The 23253-nt window shown below is 52.5% G+C and overlaps 10 protein-coding genes across 10 annotated transcripts; 1 reads left to right on the forward strand and 9 right to left on the reverse strand.

The window, feature by feature from the left end:
* Positions 1-91: 91 nt before the first annotated feature.
* On the reverse strand, positions 92-1135 carry CC1G_15194 (hypothetical protein; the record flags this gene model as incomplete). Its single annotated transcript, XM_002910513.1, has 1 exon — positions 92-1135. One exon carries the CDS (start codon positions 1133-1135, stop codon positions 92-94), a length of 1044 nt encoding a protein of 347 aa, XP_002910559.1.
* Positions 1136-2113: 978 nt separating this feature from the next.
* Positions 2114-2746, reverse strand: CC1G_03476 (hypothetical protein; the record flags this gene model as incomplete). Its single annotated transcript, XM_001832410.1, has 1 exon — positions 2114-2746. The coding sequence occupies one exon, from the start codon at positions 2744-2746 to the stop codon at positions 2114-2116; it is 633 nt and encodes a 210-aa protein (XP_001832462.1).
* A 1270-nt stretch (positions 2747-4016) lies between these two features.
* CC1G_03477 (hypothetical protein) lies at positions 4017-6227 on the reverse strand. Its single transcript, XM_001832411.2, has 8 exons — positions 5890-6227; positions 5717-5825; positions 5451-5658; positions 5199-5390; positions 4903-5142; positions 4787-4847; positions 4401-4735; positions 4017-4280 (listed from the first exon to the last, which is right to left on the reverse strand). Exons 1-8 carry the CDS (start codon positions 6178-6180, stop codon positions 4127-4129), a joined length of 1590 nt encoding a protein of 529 aa, XP_001832463.2. The 5' UTR covers positions 6181-6227; the 3' UTR covers positions 4017-4126.
* Positions 6228-6506: 279 nt separating this feature from the next.
* Positions 6507-6845, reverse strand: CC1G_15195 (hypothetical protein; the record flags this gene model as incomplete). The annotated part of the gene is made up of 1 exon (XM_002910514.1): positions 6507-6845. The coding sequence occupies one exon, from the start codon at positions 6843-6845 to the stop codon at positions 6507-6509; it is 339 nt and encodes a 112-aa protein (XP_002910560.1).
* A 604-nt stretch (positions 6846-7449) lies between these two features.
* Positions 7450-8674, reverse strand: CC1G_15196 (hypothetical protein; the record flags this gene model as incomplete). Its single annotated transcript, XM_002910515.1, has 12 exons — positions 7450-7490; positions 7545-7548; positions 7632-7675; positions 7730-7756; positions 7813-7857; positions 7908-7946; positions 7999-8206; positions 8264-8340; positions 8399-8431; positions 8488-8518; positions 8578-8603; positions 8665-8674. 12 exons carry the CDS (start codon positions 8672-8674, stop codon positions 7450-7452), a joined length of 585 nt encoding a protein of 194 aa, XP_002910561.1.
* A 974-nt stretch (positions 8675-9648) lies between these two features.
* On the reverse strand, positions 9649-12210 carry CC1G_15197 (Sh3px3 protein; the record flags this gene model as incomplete). Its single annotated transcript, XM_002910516.1, has 8 exons — positions 9649-10056; positions 10108-10170; positions 10221-10289; positions 10344-10409; positions 10477-10728; positions 10758-10913; positions 10968-11756; positions 11815-12210. 8 exons carry the CDS (start codon positions 12208-12210, stop codon positions 9649-9651), a joined length of 2199 nt encoding a protein of 732 aa, XP_002910562.1.
* Positions 12211-12712: 502 nt separating this feature from the next.
* CC1G_03479 (hypothetical protein) lies at positions 12713-13789 on the reverse strand (the record flags this gene model as incomplete). The annotated part of the gene is made up of 1 exon (XM_001832413.1): positions 12713-13789. One exon carries the CDS (start codon positions 13787-13789, stop codon positions 12713-12715), a length of 1077 nt encoding a protein of 358 aa, XP_001832465.1.
* A 979-nt stretch (positions 13790-14768) lies between these two features.
* On the forward strand, positions 14769-19742 carry CC1G_03480 (hypothetical protein; the record flags this gene model as incomplete). The annotated part of the gene is made up of 12 exons (XM_001832414.2): positions 14769-14872; positions 14925-15748; positions 15799-16079; positions 16132-16496; positions 16566-17019; positions 17075-17272; positions 17323-17539; positions 17598-17963; positions 18020-18409; positions 18459-18868; positions 18921-19406; positions 19461-19742. The coding sequence occupies exons 2-12, from the start codon at positions 15067-15069 to the stop codon at positions 19740-19742; spliced, it is 4131 nt and encodes a 1376-aa protein (XP_001832466.2). The 5' UTR covers positions 14769-14872; positions 14925-15066.
* A 1089-nt stretch (positions 19743-20831) lies between these two features.
* Positions 20832-21730, reverse strand: CC1G_03481 (hypothetical protein; the record flags this gene model as incomplete). The annotated part of the gene is made up of 3 exons (XM_001832415.1): positions 20832-21266; positions 21320-21451; positions 21512-21730. The coding sequence occupies 3 exons, from the start codon at positions 21728-21730 to the stop codon at positions 20832-20834; spliced, it is 786 nt and encodes a 261-aa protein (XP_001832467.1).
* A 316-nt stretch (positions 21731-22046) lies between these two features.
* On the reverse strand, positions 22047-22892 carry CC1G_03482 (hypothetical protein; the record flags this gene model as incomplete). Its single annotated transcript, XM_001832416.1, has 3 exons — positions 22047-22427; positions 22482-22604; positions 22665-22892. 3 exons carry the CDS (start codon positions 22890-22892, stop codon positions 22047-22049), a joined length of 732 nt encoding a protein of 243 aa, XP_001832468.1.
* Positions 22893-23253: the final 361 nt, after the last annotated feature.

The following is a 23253-nucleotide window of genomic DNA, read 5'->3' on the forward strand; positions in this document are numbered from 1 at the left end:
CTCTAACCCGAAGAACGCGCTTTACACATTTACAGGCCGAGCAAAACAAGGTTCTAACGATTCACGAGGATATTCACCTCAATAACCCACCCTAGTCTTCAGACTCCTCAGACTTGGGGAAGCTAGTGGGCTTGACCGTCGCAGTGGGCCTAGGAGGTTCCTTGGTTGGCTCAGTTGGCTTGGGCGGTTCCTTGGTTGGCTCGGTGGGCTTCGGAGGTTCCTTCGTGGGCTCGGTCGGCCTGGGGGGTTCCTTGGTTGGTTCAGTCGGTTTGGGCGGCTCTTTGGTTGGTTCAGTCGGCTTGGGCGGCTCCTTGGTTGGTTCGGTCGGCCTGGGAGGTTCCTTCGTAGGCTCAGTGGGCCTGGGAGGTTCTTTTGTAGGTCCGTTGCCTGGGAGTTCCCTCGTAGGCTCAGTCGGCCTGGGAGGTTCCTTCGTAGGCTCAGTCGGCCTGGGAGGTTCCTTCGTAGGCTCAGTCGGCCTAGGAGGCTCCTTGGTGGGCTCGGTTGGCTTGGGCGGCTCTTCAGTCGGTTTGGGAGGCTCCTTGGTCGGCTCGGTGGGCTTCGGCGGTTCCTCAGTGGGCTTGGGAGGAACACCGGTTATGAGAGTAGGGAACACTGTGGGCCTGGGAGGCCGGACAGTGATGAACGTCGGGTCCAACGTGATCGGGGGGAGAGTGGGACGGACCGTGCGAGTGGTGCTCGCGGTGGTTGTGGTCGTGTCCGAAGGAGCGAGAGTAGGCCTTGGCGGGCGGACGGTGATGAGTGTTATGTCCGTTGGCCTTATAAGAGTAAAGGTTGGGAGGACCGTGGGTTTGGTCGTGGTGGGTGAAGGGTCGACTGGTGGGAGCAAGGTGACGTCTGTGGGTCTAACCAAGGTTGGGAGGACGCTGGGGGGACGGGCTGCATCGGGCCTTGGTGGAGTTGGGACGATGGCGGTGGGGTCGATAATCACTGTCGAGAGCGTTGGTCTCACTGGACCCCTGGTACTGCTGCTGGTGATTATAGTCGTGGGGAAGGGGGGTATGCGAGTGGTTGGAGGTCCGAACGACGAGATGGGAGGAACGGCCTCTTGTGCCACGGGGAGTGCACCGACGACGCAAGCGAGGCTGAGAGTAGCCAGAAGAGCTTGGAACTTCATCTTCAAGCTTGTGCTGGAGGAACTATAGTACTCGGAGAAGGTAAGGTTTCGAGTGCTGATTTCACGACTGTTTTTCTGACCTATCTTATAGGGTTCCCATTGCCGCTCTTTCCCCAGAGCCAGGTACGACCGAGACTCTAGAGGTCAGCAACTTTCGGGATGGTACGCGGTTGTTAATATTTCTCCTGGGATTCGGCGGATCTGCATGGCCATAAAAGTCGAAAAACGTTCGACGCCTTGAATGTGTTGAGTCGGACTCTCTCCTCTCGTCGACCCCTGTCATTTTCTTTCTGACTGATCCGTCATGGCAGTGTCCGAACGTACCCCGAGTTATTTTACGAGGTCTAGAATTCCTACGTTCCAAGTGCGGTGGGGAAAATGGCCTTTTACAGGATTTTATGGGAATCTACTGGGGTTACAATTGTGAATGGACGGGCTTTTGTGGATGTCGAATCGACCCCTGGCGTTCTCAGGTACATGGCGATAATCCAAGCTGACCGGTGTGCGGAGGTATATGGGCACGGGTACACTCAAGGCTACTTATCGGCTGATGCCTGTCTACTGTTCGGATGGAGGATGACATTGTGTTGCAGTGAAATCATTGCTGTCATTACTCGCATTCTTGCGCTACTCGCCCTTCCAGAGAAACTTCTTGAAACGCACGTTTACAGGCACAACACAGTCGACATTTCACAAACACGAGGTCAGATACATAGCGATAAAACAAATGTATGGGTTAATTTATTTCTGTTCTCTTCTTCTTGATTCTCAATTCAATTTCAAGCGGATCCGTGTATCCCAAAAATCCTTGATTTATTTTCTTCCATCCCCGCCTGCAAGACGGATCCGGGTGGCTCGGAAAGATGTTTTAGTATTCCTTCAAGGAAACCAATTCGATGAGGTTCTAATGGAAGGATATGATTGAGAGACTTGAACGTCTGTCAGAGGATGATGAAAAACTAACCTTAGAGAACCCATTTACTCCTCACCCTCGGTGGGCTCGGGCTTGGGGGGCTCGGGCTTGGGAGGAACGACGGTGGGCCTGGGCGGGAGGCCGGTGGGCTTAGGAGGAAGGCCAGTTGGCTTCGGCGGGAGGGAAGGGATGACGGGTGGCTTAGGAGTGGGTGGGACGAAGGTGGGCTTGGGAGGAACTCCAGTGGGCTTGGGAGGAATCCCAGTAGGCTTGGGAGGAATTCCAGTGGGCTTGGGAGGGAGAGGAGGAAGAACCGGAGGCTTAGGGGGAGTGGGTGGCTCGCCAGTGGGCTTGGGAGGGAGAGGAGGAAGGACCGGAGGCTTAGGGGGAGCGGGTGGCTCGCCGATTGGCTTGGGAGGAACGAAGGTTGGCTTGGGAGGGAGACCAGTGGGCTTGGGTGGCAAGCTGGGGAGAACGGGTGGCTTGGGGGGAGTGGGTGGAACGAAGGTTGGCTTAGGGGGGACACCGGTGGGCTTGGGCGGGACGACAGTTGGCCTGGGTGGCAAGCTGGGGAGGACGGGGGGCTTTGGTCCTCCAGTGGCCGTGGGCACGGGCGGCTTACTTTCTGTGTCGGCGACGGGGAGAGCGCTGACGACGCAGGCAAGAGCAAGGGTGGCGAAGAGAGCCTTGAACTGCATTTCGAACTGTCGATTAAAGACGCTTCTGCCTCTTGGGTGGTACTCGGAAAGGTGGGTTTTCGAGTGAAGAAATAATGCTAGATTCCTGACCTCTTTTATAGGTTTTCTGACCCGGATTTTACCCAGAAAGAGGTACGATTGGGAGAGGTTCTCCTCAGTATTTTTCCTGGTATTTTGCCGGATCTGAATGGGAGGTGCGTTACTGGAACATTCTTGAAATACGATGGTTAATTCGAAGCTCCCAAAACCTCGTGGCGGGAGGCATCGATTCTCACTGACACAAGAATCTACCGGCTGATTGTCGTCTTCTCAATAACGCAAGCCCCAGGCCCTCTTGCGCTAGGTACTTGCTTCGATCGCGTTCTAACCACGGCTTTGGGGCCCCCAAGGGTTTTCGGTGCCGATTGATCATTGGACTTTTGGATCACCCGCGCCACGCTTGGGCAAGGCATGGACTTTTCGGGAGATCACATCAAACGACCTCTGCCTGGCGGTGCTACACCTCCGGCCCCAACAACTGGAATCCTGACACACAGGCAAGGTCCAGGCGTCATTGGCGGTTATCTCAAGCCTCGCTGTTCCATGGGGACCCCCAAATCAACCTGCAACCCACTGTGCTAGCCTGCTATGTTTGTTCATCTTTCGAAGCAAGGTCTCTCGGTTCCGACGATCCTTCGCAGACCATTAAAACCGAGGGAAGTGCTCTATTCTTAGCTTCACGGATAAATAACTCCTGCAATTTCCATCTCAAAGGTGAATGAAGTGTGAAGAAACGCACTTGAATGGTGCAATCAACAGGTCGTAATTTCCCCGCAACAAACGCGATTCGAGGGTTCGCGACTTCGTGAAACGGCTCCCGCTGTATTGAAGTGCCAGAGCTCGGAACCGACGTCCAAATCAGCGGATTTGAATGACCTCGAACCGTCAAGTGACCTCGAGGGAAGGCGTATCCTTGCGAAAGACATCGCAGAAGTGGAATGCGTCCGACTGATCGTCGCAAGAAGCTCTAAAGCACGGCCTCGTTTGCATGGATTAGAAGACATATCGACAAGCCTTACTGTCGTTTCTGTAAGTGTTTTACCGAGTGGAACTCCCTCAAATGGACCGTGGCGATCTTCTCCTCGAGGCCCGTCGATGAAAGCACAAGTCCGCTTAAGCCGTAGCGGAGTATTTCGAAGCGCAATCCGAACTTGCGGCGGCCCGAGGACGATGGTCACGGTCGGGACCGGGTGCAGAAGGACGTCTTTCGAGCAGAAGTCTTTGCTACGAACTCCAATTCGACATTGTATTTGTTTCGGTGTTCAACTTGAAGCTATAAATACAAGAACAATAGCACGGGTATCTCGATAAGCCACTACTTGGACACGGGACCACTGATTTTCAGTCGAAAGACACGAGCACAACCTCGGTGGCCCTGAGGTCGAACCCTTGCCCAGGGATAATGTGCTCTCTCCACTCCCGCCCGCTGGGCCGGGCGTCCTCCGTCTCATATGTCACGCCGCCCCAGCTGAGATTCGAAGTATCGTCGGCGGACCTAGAGAGGGGACGGTAAGTAACACATCACTCGATGGACTATGAACGGACGAAACAAGTCTTCAAACAATACTGCTCGAAGAACCCACGAGAAGAAACACGGATGTATGTATGTACTCACGCAATAGCCAGGCGTTTCAGAATCGCAGGTTGAATTCGAGGTCCTTGTCCTGGAAGGTTGAGGGTGACGCGGACAGAGGGTCTCCTTCCATCTGACCTGCGATACACCTGGGAGTTGATGAAGATGGCGCGAGACAGGGTGTTTCCTTCGTAAAACGCGTATGCGGATACGGATGGGTTGTCTATTTTTAGTTCTGAAACGCGGACGTTCCCACTGGAACCAATAGCCTCAGCAGCGATGATCGCAGCGTAGTATTGGGGCTGGACGTGGGGTTGGAGAGGGGAAGAGAGCTCTTTCCCATCGATAGGTGAGCGGCTGAGAGGTGAAGGTTGGATCTGCATACAGGTGTGAGATTGAGTCTGTCTCGGAGAGGCAAGAAAACGCACGATGTTCGAGAGGGATCCAATGCGCTGATGGAAGAACACACGAGATACACCAAGTTGTGCACTGCTCCGGCGTGTCAGTATACAGTATCCTTTTGAAGCAACCACAAGCGACGTACGCTTGCAAGAGATAGTCAAGTGACCAGATCACCGAACCAGCGACGTTGCTCACGCCAGCCTTCTGGCAAGACAAGATTCCAGTCTCGCCAAGAACATACTCCAGCTTGTTAGCTCTCGTGACCGAGATGTCAGTTGACAGCACAGAAAGACTGGACCTGACTTGGGATTTGCCCACGAAGTCCTGCAAAGTCGCGCTGCTTGCACAGTTCGAACCTCCACTGTAGTGATGCTGCGATACACTGGAGGGACAAGTCAGCGACGTTCTCCACCATGGATGGTTGGTATTGACACTGACGTTGTGATGGCAGTGCCCGCCTTCGTCTTGGTCAAAAGGCCCTCTTTGAAGAGTGCATGTGGCGAGAACCCAGCGTCCGATTCGCGGGATGAGGCCGACAGTGAACCAGCCCAGTACTTCAACCCATATTCGTGGATTTCAGGATGAAGGAATGGAATAAAGTCGAGCACACCCGAGGTCCAACTTGTCCACCTAGGGAGATAAGCGGTGAGAATAAGGTGACAGGACATGTCCAGCGGAATGACGGCGTACTCGTTGACATATTTTTGTGGGGTATACGGGGGAGGATACTTGTTGTCGTACAAATCAGGCTCGTGCCCGGCCTCGACGGCATCCAGCCTGATATTCCTCTCCTTGAATTCTGGAAGGACCGAGTACGAGTTGAGAATCGAATTGAGATGATAGACCCCTCGCAGACTGTCCATTGATTGGAAGTTGAGGCCATGAATAAGTTTGGTGTCTGTTGATACGACAACAATGTAAGCTGGTGGATGAGATGGCCATCTGCTATCACCCACTGTCTGGAAGGAAAAGCGATTTGTAGTAGAAGTTGTCCCCAACCGTCACCCGCAAAGGCTCGGGGAAGGGAACATCATCGGTCGCAGGGGGATATACGGCTGTAATCGTCTAAAAGCAGCAACGTTAATTGGCCCTCCGAAAAAAGCAGAGTAAATATAAAATCATGGCTCACATCTGCTGTCTGAGCCCAAAAGGTCTTGTCCTGGCTCTTGCCTCCTACTCTGATACGCGGAGGGACACCAGTAAGCCTAACAATGTTGTCCAAGGCATTGTAGAAGAACTCGTTTCTGGTATCGTTCCCAATCCAATTCAACCATCCGTCCAGCTCGATGGAGAGCGAAAAGTGATCAGGAGCGATGGAGTTGGCGCTAGATGGAGCCCTCGCGGGGAGAGTCACGTTAAGCGCCCGCACCACGCTCAAAAGCGAAACGGCAACAACGAGAGACGAGGGAAGTTGAGGCATGGCAATGAGGGCGATTGTAGTAAACACCAGGGATGCGGGGAAGTCGCTCGGTGCACCGAGTTATCCGAATGCATCTCGTCGAGGTTTATATGGCGTTGGCGTGTAGTCCAAAGATAGATTTGGGGAAAGTCAAACAGCCACTGTTAGTGCCATTGCCACAAATGCGTTGGTTCAGCCGCTACACGCGTCCACAACTGGGGTAGTGAGATGACAAAAAGAAGCCCGCCGTGGGTGCATCAGGGTGCATCAGGGTGCATCCACAACAATGGAAGCAGAACGACGAAGCGCAAGCCAGGCACCATCCAAGGGAGACGAGCACAGATTGGTCACAAGCCAGAGAGCCCTTGTGCTGGATTAGCGTAGCATGGGTACTGTACCACCAAAAGCGTAGATTTTGCGGCGGTTTGAAGCGGACTGATGTCAGAGTGCGAGCATGTTTTTCCGCTTCTTCGAACCTCTGAGAATCCCGCAACGTTTGATAGCGAGGTCGATTCGTAGTCAAGCTGAGTTCTTTGCGTTATCGACAGCGACGCCATGCTGCCGGTAACCACCTCGTGTAGTGCTCGAGCAGCGTCGAGCAACATGGTTGTGGGGATTTCGAGGTTGAGACCATCTGGTTGAGCGTCGTTAATCTCCGGAAGGAATTCGGGCCTTTCGCTGATCATGATAATCCTTGGGTCACTTTGTCGACGACTTGGGCCGCACTTCTCCCGCAACTCGCCCATGTCCAGCGCCCCGCAGGCCGTGCAGCAGGTCTATACATAGTGCCAGACCATACACGGCTGTCGACACTGTGGAAAGCTGTGAATTCGCTGAAGCAGGTGTGAATTAGTCAGGGAGCTACACTCGGAAGTAAATGGGAGAAGTCGAAAGTCACCGTGAAGGGACCTGAAACAGACGGAAGCAAATTCATCCAACGTACAAGCCCAATGACACATACATATGATACAAGTACAGTCTAGATAAGTTTACAAGTTCTACAGTGCGCACCCGGTGACTAAAGTATCCATCCTTTTGTCCGCCGCCGTTGACCTGGTTGCGGGAGACCTGAAACGCCTGGTACTATTGGGGGATGATGGCCATTGCGGAGCTGATGCGCATCGTCATTGGGTGTTGGAAGGGTATGGATAATGAATTCGCCGTGCGTGCTTTGGCCAAAGGTATGGAGGTGTATTGTTGTGAAGAGATTGCTACCATCGTGCGTGTCGATGTCTTGAGATTCTTCGGAGGCTCCTAGGACTTGTTTCCGGTGTTCCAGAATTTGAAGCATTACGCGGTTGCAGAAGATCGAATGAAGGACTCGTTGTGTTCTGTTAACGATGAGCATCAAAGTTATCAGATAAGGCGCGGCAAGAGTGGCTTACGGTGCTGATAGGATTGTGTAATAAAGAGGCTTTAGAAGGGAGGGATTAGCCGCCAGAACAAGCGCTTGATGGGGGAAGAGTACTCACAACCGAGGGAATGTTGGTAAGTAGAAGGTTGAGTAACGTAAGGACTGCACATTGCCACAGATCAGTTAACAAACAGCTTGGGAATCAGGGGCTCTTACTTGTCATGCAAATGCAGAAGAATATTCCTGATAGTGAGGGTGAGTATGGCAATAGTTGCGCAGTTGGAGGGAACAAAACGCACCGTTTTTATAGATCTGAATAACCCATGACGAGTTGGATTGGCGGACTGGAAATCAGTCAGCTTCGGAGCACTGCGTATTATCGCCAATGACATACAGTGTTGTCGGGCTTTGATTATGGTCAGAATGACAATTACTGCAGGTGTTTTCAGTTGAATGTTAAACCCAAAAGGCTCGAGGAAGCTCACAGATTTCCAGGACTAGAATTGAGATGAAGGCGTATCTGGGGGTTACACTGTACTCGAGCACGAGGCAACGCGTCTGCGGAATCCCAGGATCAAAGACTGAGGGCGAAGGCTTGAGCAAGCTGAGGAAGAAACCACAAACGAACGACGACCCACATTTAATGGACATGACCTGGGTGTGCACGATGAACCCAGAAGAGACAACCGAACCCTGACGGACAGTGTTGTCTGTATACATTAATAGCGATAATCGACGAAATTCACTCACAACCAAGACAGCCAGAACAAGTAGACAGACTTTTTTATTGCCCCTCCATATCGCCAGTGTCCGTAGGACGATGATCACTTGGATGAACGATTTGTCAGTTTCAAAATGAAATGGCGAGATAAAGGGCCGTCGTACTTTGAGAGACCACCGAGCCGATATACATCAATACTAGAGACACCTTGTGAATCATCGTCCCCCCTCAATGCCAATAAGGTTGTACTCACAGGCAGCCACTTTCATCTGTATCGTGCAGCTCTGTAGTTGTAACCACCATCAGACTCTGGCCCTCATCCAACGCGAATAATCCTACATACCTCCGGTAGTGCCCCGCCTAGCTGAACTGCAACAAATAACGTGTTTTTCAGTTGCATTCAGACAAAGAACGAGTCTCGCGCACTCACCGTGTAACATAAGGAGCTGGTCGATAAATGGTAGATATCGGTTGACATAAAACAGGGGAAGCCCCCACGACCACGGGCACGTCCAGACGTACGCAACCTACGCGCCATTCAGTCAGTCTTCATCTCCAAAGATGTGATTCCCTTCCTCGCACCTCCTTTTCCAGCGTGCATAGATAGTCGTACACCTTGTAACCAAGTGCCAAACCCCCTCGTTAGAAACGCATCAAAAACGCCAAAAAGCGAGCCTCCTCCAAACTCACCAGCATAGTATAGCACGAGAAATTAGCCCAATTCGAAGCTGGAACCGCTATAATCGCCTTAATCCACTGATCAACCTGGTTCGCATTCTTGAACAACTCGAGCACATCTTTTCGCTGTTTGATTGAAAACGCAAAGGTGAAATCAAATGGGATTCTTCACTTCGGTAATGGCGGTGTTTGGAGAACGTACCCCTGCTAGCATCGCTTGCGGTCGGCGGGGAGGAGGCGGCGGTGGGTGGATTAAGGGCTAACGACCATTGGCGTCGCTGCTCAGCGTGCGTCGTTTTTCGTAATCGTTAACCAAGAGGGGACGGCGTTGTCTCCAGCAACGCAAATGGCCCCTGATGCGAACGGATTGGCCGTCGCTGATCTCCCATCATTTTCCCACATGACGCCCCGGACGTCGGGCCCGCCATTCTTGAATTCAGTTAGCTCTTAATCTGCTGTCCTACGCCTCTTGCCTTTCCGTCTTCGTCAAAGGGCCAGCGTCTAAAGAGAAACGAGGCCTGTCAATGTACCGCAATGCGCGTAGCGCGGAACCAATGCAGTCTAACGGCCCCGGCTAGCCTGTGTCAGGGCAAATACTGATTACCAGGGAAAATATTCATCTCGGGCCCCTCCATGCGTCCCCTGGCTCTGGTCTCATGAAAAGGACAGTCATGGTACACACCAATGTAATTTACAAACACCGAGGGAAGGATGTACAACACAGAGTGTTGCCACTCTAATGGGACCACAGTTTACTAAACACACTCCCCCGCCCTTCAGACCCCAAGAACAAATTCACCCCTTCCTGGATCGCAACACTAACCGGGCGCATCGGAGTAGAGTCATACACATGAGGACAAGGTTGGGGCAGAGGTGTAGGGTCCAACCGTGGTTGATCCAACTCGCGTTCATAGATGGACGATTTCCGAGGTGAAGTTCCAAGTTCTTCTAGCTGATCAGGGTCGAAATTCTGACGGGCAGCTTTGAGGCGAGCGACTATTTGTTCGTAGAAATGGATCTCCCCGTCGAGGTGATCAACAGCTAGGGTGCGGAAGTCATCGACTTTCTGTGTGTGGTAGGTGTTCATTTCGGCCATGGTGATGTTGAGGACGGTTTCGCAACGCGCAGCAACATCTTCGTCGGGCTGAGAAGCAGTGTCAGTCACGGGTATGGTATTTTAGCCCAAGGGACGCACCATGTTTCCATATACAGCTTCGTTCCACCGCGTAAGTGTCTCGCGATGGGTAGTTATCACACCCTGCGGTAATGAGCATATCGTGGTTGAGCATTTAGTGCAAGGCGTCTTACCTCGTAGATGGATGAAGGATGCGCCATCGTCTTAAGATATTCATGGGTTGCCAACTGGGTCCGTCGAGCCTATAATATTGTCAACGCAAGCACTAGGGAGAAAACGGACGGGGTGCTACACACGTGGTCATCATAGAGGTCCGCAACGCTCTGGAGCGTCTCTGAAGTCTTTTGCATGGCCTTGGTCAACTGTAAACAGCCTTATCACGTCAGGACAAGTTCATCTCAAGAACAATATAAAGCCTCACTTGGACACTTGTCCCGCCAGCACCAGGCTCCCTCCCCATTCATCAACCCTTTTGGACGCTCTGGCGGAATGCTGGTCACTCGACTGCTCGGTGATTCCTGGATGCTGGAGCCAGACGCCATGGGCTTGGATGTGATCAATGACAGTAGTGAATACGAAAGTAGCCTTTCTGCCTTGGACATTTCTGGCAGCGTGTTTTGTCAGGTCCAAATGGGACGAGGGGATTGAATGAAGCACGAACCGACTCGGGCCTCCCGTATTCTAGAAAACACACCGCGTAGATTCTGCACCCCTTTATCCACTGCCTTGGTGTGCGCTTCAAATAGCCCCACAGAATCCTGGGCCTCGTCTGCATCGACATTGAAGGCGGGGTGGTACACTCGAGCGTAGAAGGATGGCCCAGCTGGAGGCATTGCGAGGTGCTCTGGTAGAAGGTGTTTCCATTCCTACCAGAAGAGCATGAGTATTCGCTGGAGCAAACGGCGATACAAACCACTCACGCTGTCACTCTCGCAACTGAGGAAGAACGTCACAATTTCTGCGTATCGAGCAATTGGATGCTTCACAATCTTGTTCATGTATCGTTCCAGATCACCGCGTCTGGCTTCAACAAAATCAGCACTAAACCTCCCCGCATACTGCTTCTCTGGAAGCGGAGGTAACGCAATCCCGGGTAACCTCCTCGTCAAGGCTGTATGCAGAACAACGAAATGCGAGAACCGGCGATGTACTGTAACGCGAGCGATAGCTTCTTCATCCGTGTCCGATTCATGGAAGAGGGAGGTGATGCTGTATACCGTGTAGGCGCCAGAAAGCAAGGACGTGCGTTTCGAAGGGGAATGCACCAGGACACGGAAAGGCCCAACTTTTTCCTTCCATGTAGGACCGGGGTCGACGAAGTGTCTGTCTGATTCAACGCGGCTGAGGCGGTTCTGTTCCTCTTCGTCAAGTGAGGCGGTCGAGTCTTCCTTGCCGTGAGATATCGTCGGTTCAGCGTCCTCCTCGGGTTGAACAGGAGAGCCTTTGAGAACGAACTCCTCTGCACCGCTTGTCACAAACGCAGAGAACCTATTCAAGGACTTTCCACCCAATAGACTGCGTCGGAAGTTTGGGAAGGCCTGCCATTCGCCGGTGTTCTGAGGGAAGAGCGGTAGTGCTGCTTGGGAGTTTCTGGGAGAACCTCGGGGTGTGATACTGTCGCTGGAGGGTTCTCGTTGCTTAGGATACTGCTTTGCATTGGGAGAGCTGTCGATCTCGAGGTCAGGAGCAGCACTTAGTTCAGAGGTAAACTATAGGGAGGTGGTCATCGTGGGTCCAATGAGGCATGTTGAGAATGATTTCACGAACCGTATAGTACGTCTGAGGTAGCAACCCCATCTCGCCGCTCTCGTTGCGCACCAGACTCCATCCTTCGCCCACGTCCTCCTTGAGCACGTCGATGGGGTCTCCAGCGTTCACGTCGAGTTCACGAAATTCGGGTTTGCCCTGAAAGTCGAACAAGGCGCGGGCTTTACGCGCCGGTTCCTCTAACTCGTCGCCTCCATCGTCGAATTCGTCGTCCGAGAGCGATCCGTGCGATTGAAGGTGGGATTCTGAAAGATACCTGCGCGTGCTGGGTCCTTGCGGAATTGAAGGCTTATTGGACTCTGTCCAAGCGGCGGAGGAATTGATCCCGCTATCGAAATCGGTTGTTGGTCTGGCTAGGATTGAGGATTTGGTCGCTGACCGTGGCAAGGTCGCCATCGTTCTAGTGTGAGGTTAAGACAGGCGCTGTCGACTCCGTCTGCATTCACGCCTTGTCGTCGTTTATACGCGTCGGCACAATTCGAAACACAAGCAGAGTCGTCGCAGAGCATCAGGGGCGAGGAGGAAGACCAAAGGTGTCCGCAATAGGAAAGAGCCCCTATTCGGCCAGGTGCGTCCGCCAACGGACTGTAACGAGGCGAGCCGAAGCAAGGATCTCGTTACGCAAAGTTATTCTCTCAAGCGATAGACAGGCGTAAATCGTGGTATTCAAGAGAGTCCTAACTAGGCGTTACAGCTAGAGTCAACTGTTTATACACATCGCAAGTCAAAGGAAAGTAAATAGACGCTCGGGCCAAGGCCCTTACACCAGGGCCCTCTTTAAGCAGTGAGACTTAAAGAGGTGAACGAGAGATATTTCTAATAAGCATTCAGGAGGGCATATGATGGCGCCTCCTGAATCACTACTTTACATAGCGAGCGGTAGTACCAAATATAATCGTCAGACAGAAACCTTACCCGCAGCCTCCCCGCTCTTTGGTAAGATCATCCCGATGCCAATAGCCCAGTCGTCTCTCCCACTCTGTTCAACCAACTCCTTCGCCAAGTCCAATCGACGAGCATACGCTTTAGGACCTTCGCTCACCCTCAGCGTCCTCCCGAACATTATCAAATCACGGGTCAACGAGTTTGCCAGCCCGAGGAGAGCGACCGAAGTGAGGATAAGAACAGCAATAATAAGCGACCCCACCGTGGATGTGTTGGGTGCGAGAGCGGCAGACAGGTACACGAGCAAGGTTGCAAGTGCTGTGAAGAATGACTCGATGGTCTGCTCATCCCGTAGCCATTGCCCTGCTGTGACCGCCTTCAAATCGTCCACTGTTCCCTGGATCCTCACCCAGCGATCTTGGCTGAGTAGAACAAACAAATCCCCCATTACCCCAGGTTCGGGAGCCCCTTTCCACGTGAGTTGTGCCCGACGTTTGATCACCACCGTATTAATGAGACGGGCGCCAATGAGCATGCAGAGCACACCGAGAGCCCAAAAGTCGCGTATTGCGCCAATGAGGGCGATGGAAATAAGGGTGAAGGTGAATCCGGTAAGGTACAGCACCGATGGAGCAAAATACTTTGGTGCAAACCACGACCTAAGCTTCTGCCAGATGCGCCCTTCCTCCACTGGGCTGTCCACCTGGACGACGGTCAAATGACCGGTAGTGCTGACCCTTTGGAGGAACGCGACCGTAGCCTGGTTCTCTACCCTGAACACATATCCGCTATGCATGGCTCCGCAAACAGGGTGTTCTCCTTTGTTAACCTCGGCTGCCAGCTGCTGGCGGTGTATACCGGGTGCTAGGAAGAGAACGTCGAGCCACGACGCATTTCCTCTGAGGGCGGTGCGTTCAGCAATGGTGGTGAGGTCGGCGAGCGCGATGAGGCCAGCTGCATCCAAAGAAAGGCCGGAGATCGAACTCTTGCTCAAGGACATTTCTAGCTTGGCGGCAACGTTTGAAGGGAGGTTTGAAGAAACGAAGGAAGGAACGCAGTTCAAGAGTGTGTCGAATTGGGGCCCCCTCATGATGGGCAATGAGGCAGCCGTCAGGTCGATGGACAGCACGGGAGTATGAACGTGAACTGTGTGAACATCACGAAAGGCCGCAAAGAGGTCGGGGATTATGTCACCGATGGCAGTGGGGACCCGCTAAGATGAGTGTGAAAGCGAGAAGATTCCAGCGAGGGCTTCAGCCCAAATCCAGAAGTGTTCACAAACAGACGATTGCTCATGGCAAGTAAGGACGCCGTAGACTCCGACTCTTTGTGACCGAGTGCAACAAGTCACAGGAACACACCACCCGCTCGACTTTTCCTTTCTAAACACCATAGCTTGCTTGAAGATTTATTAGTGCAGTGAAGAAAGTCGAGTACTTTGACCGAGTAGCAATGTATGATATATTATAAATCTTGTGACACAGAGAAACTATATGTTATGCATAAGCCTAAATATCAAAGCAAGTAGATGAACATTTTTTTGATACCCAGCTTCGGACGTAGATCCTCCATTCTGACTTCTTCCCCAGTACCCAGGAGCCTAAGAACCGACAGCTTGCTGAATTTCCCTCCAGGCGCCATTTGCCCAACAATCCAACAGCTGTATCCGCTACTTCCAACTACCGCATACATACCTTCCGGTATGGGCCACTGGTGCAAATTGGTGGCATAAGCCTGGAAAGCATGGTCAACCCCTTCACTATCCCCAAATACGAGAGTTCCGACGCGACGTTCGTTGCTGACAGTGCCTTTTGTCGAGAATCCTTTCACCGAGACCCCCACCTCAGGGACTACAGTCTAACCTGTATATAGCCTCTCGTAGAGGCCTTCTTTGTAGTGCAAGGAAGGTGTCTAAGAGCCCGTAACTGATTGATTGATGGAGCAGTTATCCAAAAATGGCAGTTCCCATCAGCTGCCACCTGCCCTATTGGGAGCGAACCACATCACCAGCTGTCACGGGGCGCAGCGCCCATGAGCACTTGCGCCTGTGAGTGGGTCCACCGAAAACACACACCCCTGCCCACATTCTCTGACATACGCCTCAATTTCAACGTTTACGCGGCCTCTGTATCAACTAGTTTAACTATGGCCGCCGCTAGGCGCTCCCCATTAGGTGAGTGACAATCCCTTTCCCCCCGCCATACTGCTCACCAGCGCCCATTCAGCACTTGTCCTGCTTCCTTTGGACCCAGATCTGAGTAGAAGAGTACTTCACACATTGTGGCTCAATCATCGGCCAAGCGGCCCTGTTCTTCTTTATCCGCCACCACCACCACCTCCTGCAACGACGAGCTACTGAGGGGAGCGATGCCCCGTCAGGATCACCAACCCTTGAACCCAGCAAAACAGCAACGGCGCGACTTCCGCAGGGATACCACAGGGCTTGGAACTTCCGCCTACAGTCCAGTCAAGAAACGAGATGCGTACAAAACCCGCACCCGTGTCAGCTATATCGGACTAGACTCCGAGATGACCTCCCTTAGTCGACGGATAGAAACACTCAAGGCTCAAGCTCAACAACTGCGTAACACTCGCGCATCCAACCTTCAAAGCGAGAACGAGGCCACCACCAGCTCCTATGCGACACCTCACACGCCGGTCAGCACGACAGAAGTCCCAATGGCGCTAGACCACAAGACTGGAGATGCGGGTGACTGGGTCGACACTGACATGGAAGACGAAGGAGAATCAGACGCAGGGGAAGGAGAAGGAGCAGAGATAGGCCGTGCAGAGGCGGAAGATAATGGCCATGACTCAGAAGTCTTGGATGTCACTGCAGTGTATGACGAAGAAGACGACGACGAGGACGATCTACCGGCGCGGTTACGGTCCTCGCTTCCGCTGTTCCAAACCCAAACGCTGTACGGACGATGGATAGCCCGGATTCCACAACTTGTATCCGTCTACCTCGAGTTCCTGGAAGAAACCACAGGGAAGGAACTACCGCCTGACCCCAGGAGTATCAAGCGACGATGCGACAATCCCGAGTGTGCCTCGCGAATCTTGAACGTTGTAGGCTTTTTTCTCTCATGTGAGTAGCCCACGTTTTCGAGAAGACTGTGAATAACACGATATCTTTTACATCTGAAGCCTTTCACGAAGTCTGCGCCGAGGGATGCGAATGTCACCATCCAGTTGAAGCGCTCGTACGATACGGCCTGTTCCCAACTGCCCCAACTCAACCTCGTATGGCTATCTATATGCCTCTATTGGACCTTTATAATGCCATTTTTGAGAAGACCTGTGATGCCATCTACGCCATATCTGGCGCCTTGCAAACTTACTACGAAAAAAGGGGATTTGTCTTACTTAACCGGAAGGTAAATACGACGCGTTGGATTCAGAGAATGTTCCGGCTGACGCCCATCGCAGAAGGAATATGCAAAAGACGGTCTTCGCAAGCCATTTGGTCTGGCAGTGCAGTGGTACGATCGACTTCTGGGCCAAGTACGCATCCGTTTGGAGGCAGCGCTTAAGGAAGCCGACGAGGCGGCCTGCGAGTTCAAACTGAAGCAGCAGTCGTCAAATTGTCCGCGAAGTAGCGACCATGACGCCGACATTGCGCAAGCGCTTCTAAACACCGCTAATCCATCCGCTAATGGCGCAGCATCCCCATCGACCTCAGCGCCGGAGACCCCGACCCAGTCCACTCTGACTCTGGGGGAGTGTGACCGCGTACTTCGACAGTTCTGCCCAGCATGCTTTGGTGGAGATGAGTTCGGACTGTCTTTGGACAAGTGAGTGTATCCTATCCCATGTACGCTGCCCGCAAATGCGAACTACGAACTAACGGATGAGCTGTGCAGCGGCGGCGACGCCATGATTGCCATCGATGGCAATTTCAACCATCGACATAATCGAGGAGTCAAGCATTGTCCTAAGTTCTACGAGCCTGAACATTTCCTGTCCAAGGACTACGTCGATACAATCGGCCAACGAATGCGGGAGGCGAGAACGAAACCGAAGCGGGAAGTTACGACGAAAGTCCCTAAAGAAGCGGTCAAAGCATGTCAGAAGTCTCACCAAGCAGGGAGTGGGTCGAATGTCAAGACATGTCTCGAGAAGTTCGATGCCGGAGGAGTCATGGCGGCTGTATGCCGTCACGACATACCATTGTTCGCGGCAAACATCGACACCGCGGGTGAACAACAGAAATATGCCGTTGCTCTTATCGAGAAGATTGCGAGTCTGATGCCGCCCAACGCCACTTTGGTTGTTCTATACGACGTCGGGTGCGTTCTCGATCGAAGTACACAACTTGTGCGTCCACCCGTTTCATCATCGGTGCCTGAGCGTTGCTGATACCTCCGCGTAGCACCCGATTATGGCCTCCAGCCTCACCGGTCGTTTGAAGTTCGCTACGAGCGCCATGCACGCGTACGCTCACCAATGGGCATGTCAACTCGGGTACAACCCCCGCTTGCAAATCGGACTTGCATTGAGCGACGGGGAGGGAGTGGAACGGATATGGTCGTTGCTCAGACGACTGATAGCAATACAACGCAACTGCTCGGTATGTACGTCTCAAAACGGGCGACGTCTTCAAGCTGAAGCCATTCCCAGGCAGAAAAACGCATTTGGCTACTCGATCGACAACTACATTACATCAACAGAGCGTTCCGCGATGAACTAGGAGATATCATTCGGCGTCGGCTCACCAAATCAGTTCCAAAGCAGGAAGCGGAAGCTTCCGCCATCCTGGAAGAAATTGAGATTCTCAGGGACGATCTCGAGAAACAATGGCAAGACCAGAGAGCCACGGAGATGTCAGTCAATGCAGGTGAGTGTCCAGCCTATCGAATCTGTCCCTTTATTCTGAAATCAATCTTCACCTTCAGGGTCCAAGGCCACGGGGAAGAAAGAGATTGATGCAGTCATCAATGTCCAAGCGGAACTCAAGGCCATGGAAAAAAACCTCAAAATCGCGCGGAAGGTTCTGAAGAACAGCAATACCAAGGCGGCGAAGGCGCAGGTGCAGAAATTGGCAGCGAAGTCGGCAGAGATGCAGGAAGCCGTGGACAACATTTACGAGGCTCTCGACGTGGCCCAAGACCTCCCCGACCTCGAAGGCGTCAGTTTCGAATACATCCGCGAATTACTCCTATTGCGCGATGTCAAGGCAAGCATTCAGAAGCGAGCGGTTGGAAGCTTTTTCGAGATCGACCGTCTTGATCAAGCTGTTGGAGGACGAGACGCGACCATAGGTGCGCGATAATGTGAAGGGGAAACGGCATCCACCCGGTCTGACTCTTGAATGCAGGAACCAAATTGCACCAAGCGACGCGCAAGTCCATCCAGCGACGCAAGCCTGCGCTAATGCGAGCGATCCACAAGCACAACGAAATATGTACCAAGCTGGCGAAGCTCCATAAGCGGAAATGGAAGTTGCCTCTGCCCAAGCCCCTCCCGACAAAACTCGGTGACCTGCGCAATTCCCCCGCACTTCTCGAGGACGTCTGGATTACGCGTATCAATGGACCGATGCCTGAATGGCTAGAAAACCCCGATGTGCGGCGAGGCATACGCGCCCATCTCAAGCTCAAACGGTGCTCCGAGGAACGAATCCGATTAGGGCGCGAAGCAGACAATCTCTCCCGCTGGTATGGGCGTGAATCAACTGCAGTGGAGATTGCCATAGCTCTTCCATCGAGTGGGTACTCTTTCTCAGTCTTACGGGCCCCGCTGACACTCGAACGTAGACTCTGACATTCGGTTCATCCTCTTACAGCATCGAGCTCGATTGGCCGCCATTAAACAGCGCTGGATCAATGGCACGTCCACACCTATCTGGGCAAAACACTCTACCGCCTTCTCCAAACCCATTGTTGAAGGTGTCCTTGGACGTCCCGTACCACCTTCACCGATCTTTTGGGTTCATGAAGTAACGGCAGGTATCGGCCCCAATTCAGCCTCCCAGCCCGACGAGGACGACGCGCGCACCCTGGTTGGCGACGAGGAAGATGAGGACGACGACGGTCTACCTTCTGAGACTCTCACCTCAGAGCACGTGCAGATGACTGAGTGGCTCTCCTCCGATGGAACAGAGGGCGATGAAGACGAAGACGAGGAGCTGGAAAACGTCGTAGTGAATTTGGATTGGTCCATCCCTGTGAGTACGAATCGCACGAACAGCTTCAGCTTGGGAACTTATACTCTTGCAGGAGACTTTAAAGACGGGTCCTAGCAGTCTGCTGACATTGCTTCCCGACGAGAGCATGTCATCAGACACGCCTCCGACACCACAAAGCCGATATCTGGTGGTCGCAGCTAATCCGCGGAATGTGCTACATGAGTTTGAGTTTTCCGACATTAACATCTTGCATTCACCTGAAGAACGACTCAACGATGTGTGTATGAACTCGGGCGGAGCCCTACTCCAGCAACATCTCAAGGCCCACGGGATAGCCGACAACTGCGCCCTGCTTTCTACGTTCACCCTGGTCCTCATCCGCCACCATAGCTCGTCCGATGATATTTGGAGGCTTGTTCGACGTTCGGAGTATTGGAAGAAGGACGTATGGATCCTCCCCATTCACAGGACCTATCCCGACGAGCACTGGGTCGTGGCCGTCTTGTATCCAAAGAACGGGGAGGTATATGTCTTCGACAGTCTCGGGGCGCGAAAGCCTTGGAAAGGGGATCTCAAGGTAGGGCGTACACATTGCACCTGATGTTGGCAAGATGACTGACATCATCCTCAGGAAGTCGCTGTACTCATTGCGTCGCTGAACCATCTAGCCACTAAGCATGGACATTCGTTGGGCTACAGGATGTCTACCGAGTGGACCGCCCGTCCCATGTCGGTAGTCTCGCGACAAACCACTACCCACAGCTGCGGTTTATGGGTCTTGTCTGTCATAGTGAGCCTTTTCAAAGGGTTCCACATGGCGGACATTGGAGAAGCAGATATTACAGTTTTTCGGCGACAACTTTATCTTCTTATTAACCAGCTCCCGTCGCAAGCACCCCCTCGTAAACAGTAGGATTAGTCTAGAACCAGTACCATTAAATGACATTCTTGCTATGTCTTAACAGAAAGACCCAGCGCTCGTACAATACCGAAGCTCCAAGAGAGGCACACTGGCGCGTGAACGGAACAATAGAAGACTCCGAATAAAAAGGAGCTCCCTGAAGCACAGTTGCCCCTTTTCGTCTGACCGATTGGCTATATCGAAATTCCCCACAGAATATACGCCCCGCACGATGGAGAAAGAGGCCAGTAGCAATCATACGCACCCATTCTACTATATTTGAGACATACCGCATATCATTCAAACTCGAGAACAGGATATGGGTGAAGGTGGGGTGTATAACCACTATGTAACTCTGGTGCGAACGCTCTCGCTATGAGTTTCGTCTGACCGAATGGCTATACCGAAATTCCCCACAGAAAATAAGCCCGGAACGACGGAGAAAGAGGCCAGTAGGAATTATACGCACCCATTCTACTATATTTAAGATATCCCGCATATCATTCAAACTCGGAGGAACAGGATATGGGTGAAGGTGGGGTACATGCCCACTACGTAACTCTGGTGCGAACATCCCGCTATACAATTCGTCTTACTGTTTCGCAAAGGGAAAGGAATGACTCGAGAATATAAGCGCAGGAGAGGTATGGTCCATAAAACGTATAAAAAGGTGCCGGTATCTCCTTTCCAAGGTCCGCAAGAGGCTCAGGGAGAACGCGCCCCTCTCCAGTCATGGTCGGAACATCATTCTGAATCTTAATCAGCCCCTTCCTAGTTATTAATCTGACACAATCTGTCAACCTCCTCACTCTGATTTAAAATTACGACCTAAGAGCGCTCTTGCCGAATATGTAGAATCGGTATAGCTCGCCAAATTACCGAGTATGAGCGAAGCCCGGGGTCATTCAACATTAATCCAAGAATCAAGGCGAGGTATGCATTTGCGATTGACAGGGGACCAAGAAAAATATTCATGATTCAGTAACATGGTCTAACAAGAGTGATTTAACTACTAGCAGCTGTTCGGTGCTTAAGTACCTAAGTTCGCCACCCTCTTCTACAGGTAAACCCACTTCCCCCCACCCCTCTGCAGCAGCTGGTTTACGAGATCTCGCTAGTGTCTATGAGAATCACGCCCCGTGCATTCAAAGGAAGTGAGCGCTCGGACCACAAACCAAGCTCCAACATTCCTACCACGAAACCGTCGTTGGGCCCTGGAGTGTCTGACCAATAGCACTCGTCGTCTGAATCGTCTGACTCAGTCTCGGAGCCTGAGCTGTCAGAGTCACCCATAAAGGCGACGTAGTTGGGAGGCAAATCATCGTCAGAGCGTGCTGTCTGGGCAGAAGGGGACCGTCCCAGGCTGCGTACATAGCCTCGAGTCACCCCTCTGGCGATAAGGGACGCCTCGATAAACATACGTGTATCCACAAGCCTGTCGCTTTCGAGGTATGGCACCGGTGGACGCTCTTCTGCTGGAAGGAATGCGAGACGCTCGTTGTCGGGGATGCTGTTGAGCGCTTCAAGCAAAGGGATCTGTTTGCGTGCAGGGTGAGGAATTGTGGCGGACAGGTCGGGAATCAACGTACCGCAACTTCATCCCATTCAGTCGACTCCATGCGCGAATCGAGCGCTAGATACTCTTCCCAGGTCATAGGAAGAGCCGGCGAATCCTCTGGTTTGGTAATACTGCACAAATAACGAAGCTCGTCCTGTAAACGCTAGCACGCATCCAGAGAAATCAGCTTCCCTCAAAACGCGAACAATCCGTGGGCACTCACCAGGTAATGTCGGGCTCTGGCTCGGGAACGCCCTCGTTCCGACAAACCTTCACGGAACCGGAATGGCCAACGATCTTCGAGATTATCAAAGTTCTGCTCGAGAAACTGCTCGTCTGCGCGCGCCCTACGTGCTGGAGTGAAGAAGAGGGCGGTCACTCGAAGATAGTTCTGTCGCTGGATGGGGACTGGGCCAGAGCGCAATGGAGATTGAAGAGGCATGCTGGAGAGGTGGGATGCGGATGGGAACGACGCACCCAGATCAAAGAGGTCGTCTGAACGCCCTCCATGTTTCAGTTATTAGCACAGAGATTGCCAGAAGTACGGAAGAACTGTCAGGGAGTCAACGTGCCCGAACTGGTCTCCGAGCCTGTCACAGTATCTCCAGGGCCCGGAAGTCTTCTCCAGGTGTATCTCCTCGGATGAGTCGACCAATTACAGTGAGGAATGCGCAAGAAGTAATAATATTCACGCTGAAAATTCCCTACGGAGCCCCTCTGACAAGGCCAGCATTGTCTAACTATAGATACAAGCCTAACTAAGTATGGATAGAGTTGTCCAAAGAGCAAAGCTCGCGGACTATGTCCTCATCCTCCTCCGAGTTCTCCGAGTTTTCGTCCTCAGAGGACCAGACTCTCCAGGGCACCCAATTGGGACGGAGGTTGCCATATTCCGAGTCGGTAGCCAAGACAGACGCCCAGCGACCTGGTCTTTCCTGAAAGTCCCCTCCGTCATCTTGGAAACAGACACTGTTGCCGTTAATGGAAGGGACGAGAGGGCTGGCCGCACCGCTGCTGACACGCCGGGAAGGAGCCACTGTTCCAGGGTCATAGTCGGCAACGGATCTCTCTTCGGGATGGAGGTAAGCCAAATATAGATCTCCCGGGGATGTCTGATCGAGAGCGGTCAGCATAGGTCCCTACCGTGATGGTGAGTATCTGTGCCCTGGAATCGAAATTTCGAAGCGACCTACCGCTACATCATCCCACTCCGTAGACTGCAGACTGGTGTCGAGCTCAAGAAACTCCCTCCATGTCATTGGAAGCTCGGGAGGGCTGATTACAGAACTCATGTAACCGAGCTCAGTGTACAGAAACTGGGGCAATAAATTGATTAGCCTGAAGCTTAAGCGTTTGACATGAAGGGAGTAACGCACATTGAGAAGGCGAGTCTTGACCCTCCTACGATCTTCCTTGGAAATGCGAGCAGTCAAGACCAAAGGCCAACGTTCCAGCAGGTTACGGACGAGGTGCTGGACAAACTGGTCTCGACAATTATCCCAGGCAGCCTCTTCATAGAAGGGAGCAGCGACGACGAGAAAATCAGTCCTTTGTTGCTCGTTAGAGCGCAGACGTAAAGGGGATTCAGAGGACGGAGAGGCCATTGGAAACGTCCGGGGCGCGAGAAGCTTTGGAGAATGAAGCTGTCGATATTTATAAGGGCTGCCCTTAAGGTTCTGATGGCTTTGGGGACATGCGTGCTCGTTTCAGAAGCAAATATTGGGGCGAGGCAATGTAAATACACCATTACATCTCTGTGCGAGCAAGGGCGATCTGAGTTTGTAATTGAGACAAAGGTCCAGGCGTAACACAACTGAATATCTCGAAATTAGTACACTACGGGATATTCATCGTGTCTGCCTTTGACTTCGGATAATGTGATATAGAATGAGCCCCTGTCAATTGGCACCGCTCGAAGACAATAACGCCCAAGTTTCATCAGCCCACAAGCCATCTGTAAAGGTC

The sequence above is a fragment of the Coprinopsis cinerea genome (assembly GCF_000182895.1).
Source record: "Coprinopsis cinerea okayama7#130 chromosome 9 map unlocalized cont3.9, whole genome shotgun sequence".
NCBI lineage: Eukaryota > Fungi > Basidiomycota > Agaricomycetes > Agaricales > Psathyrellaceae > Coprinopsis > Coprinopsis cinerea.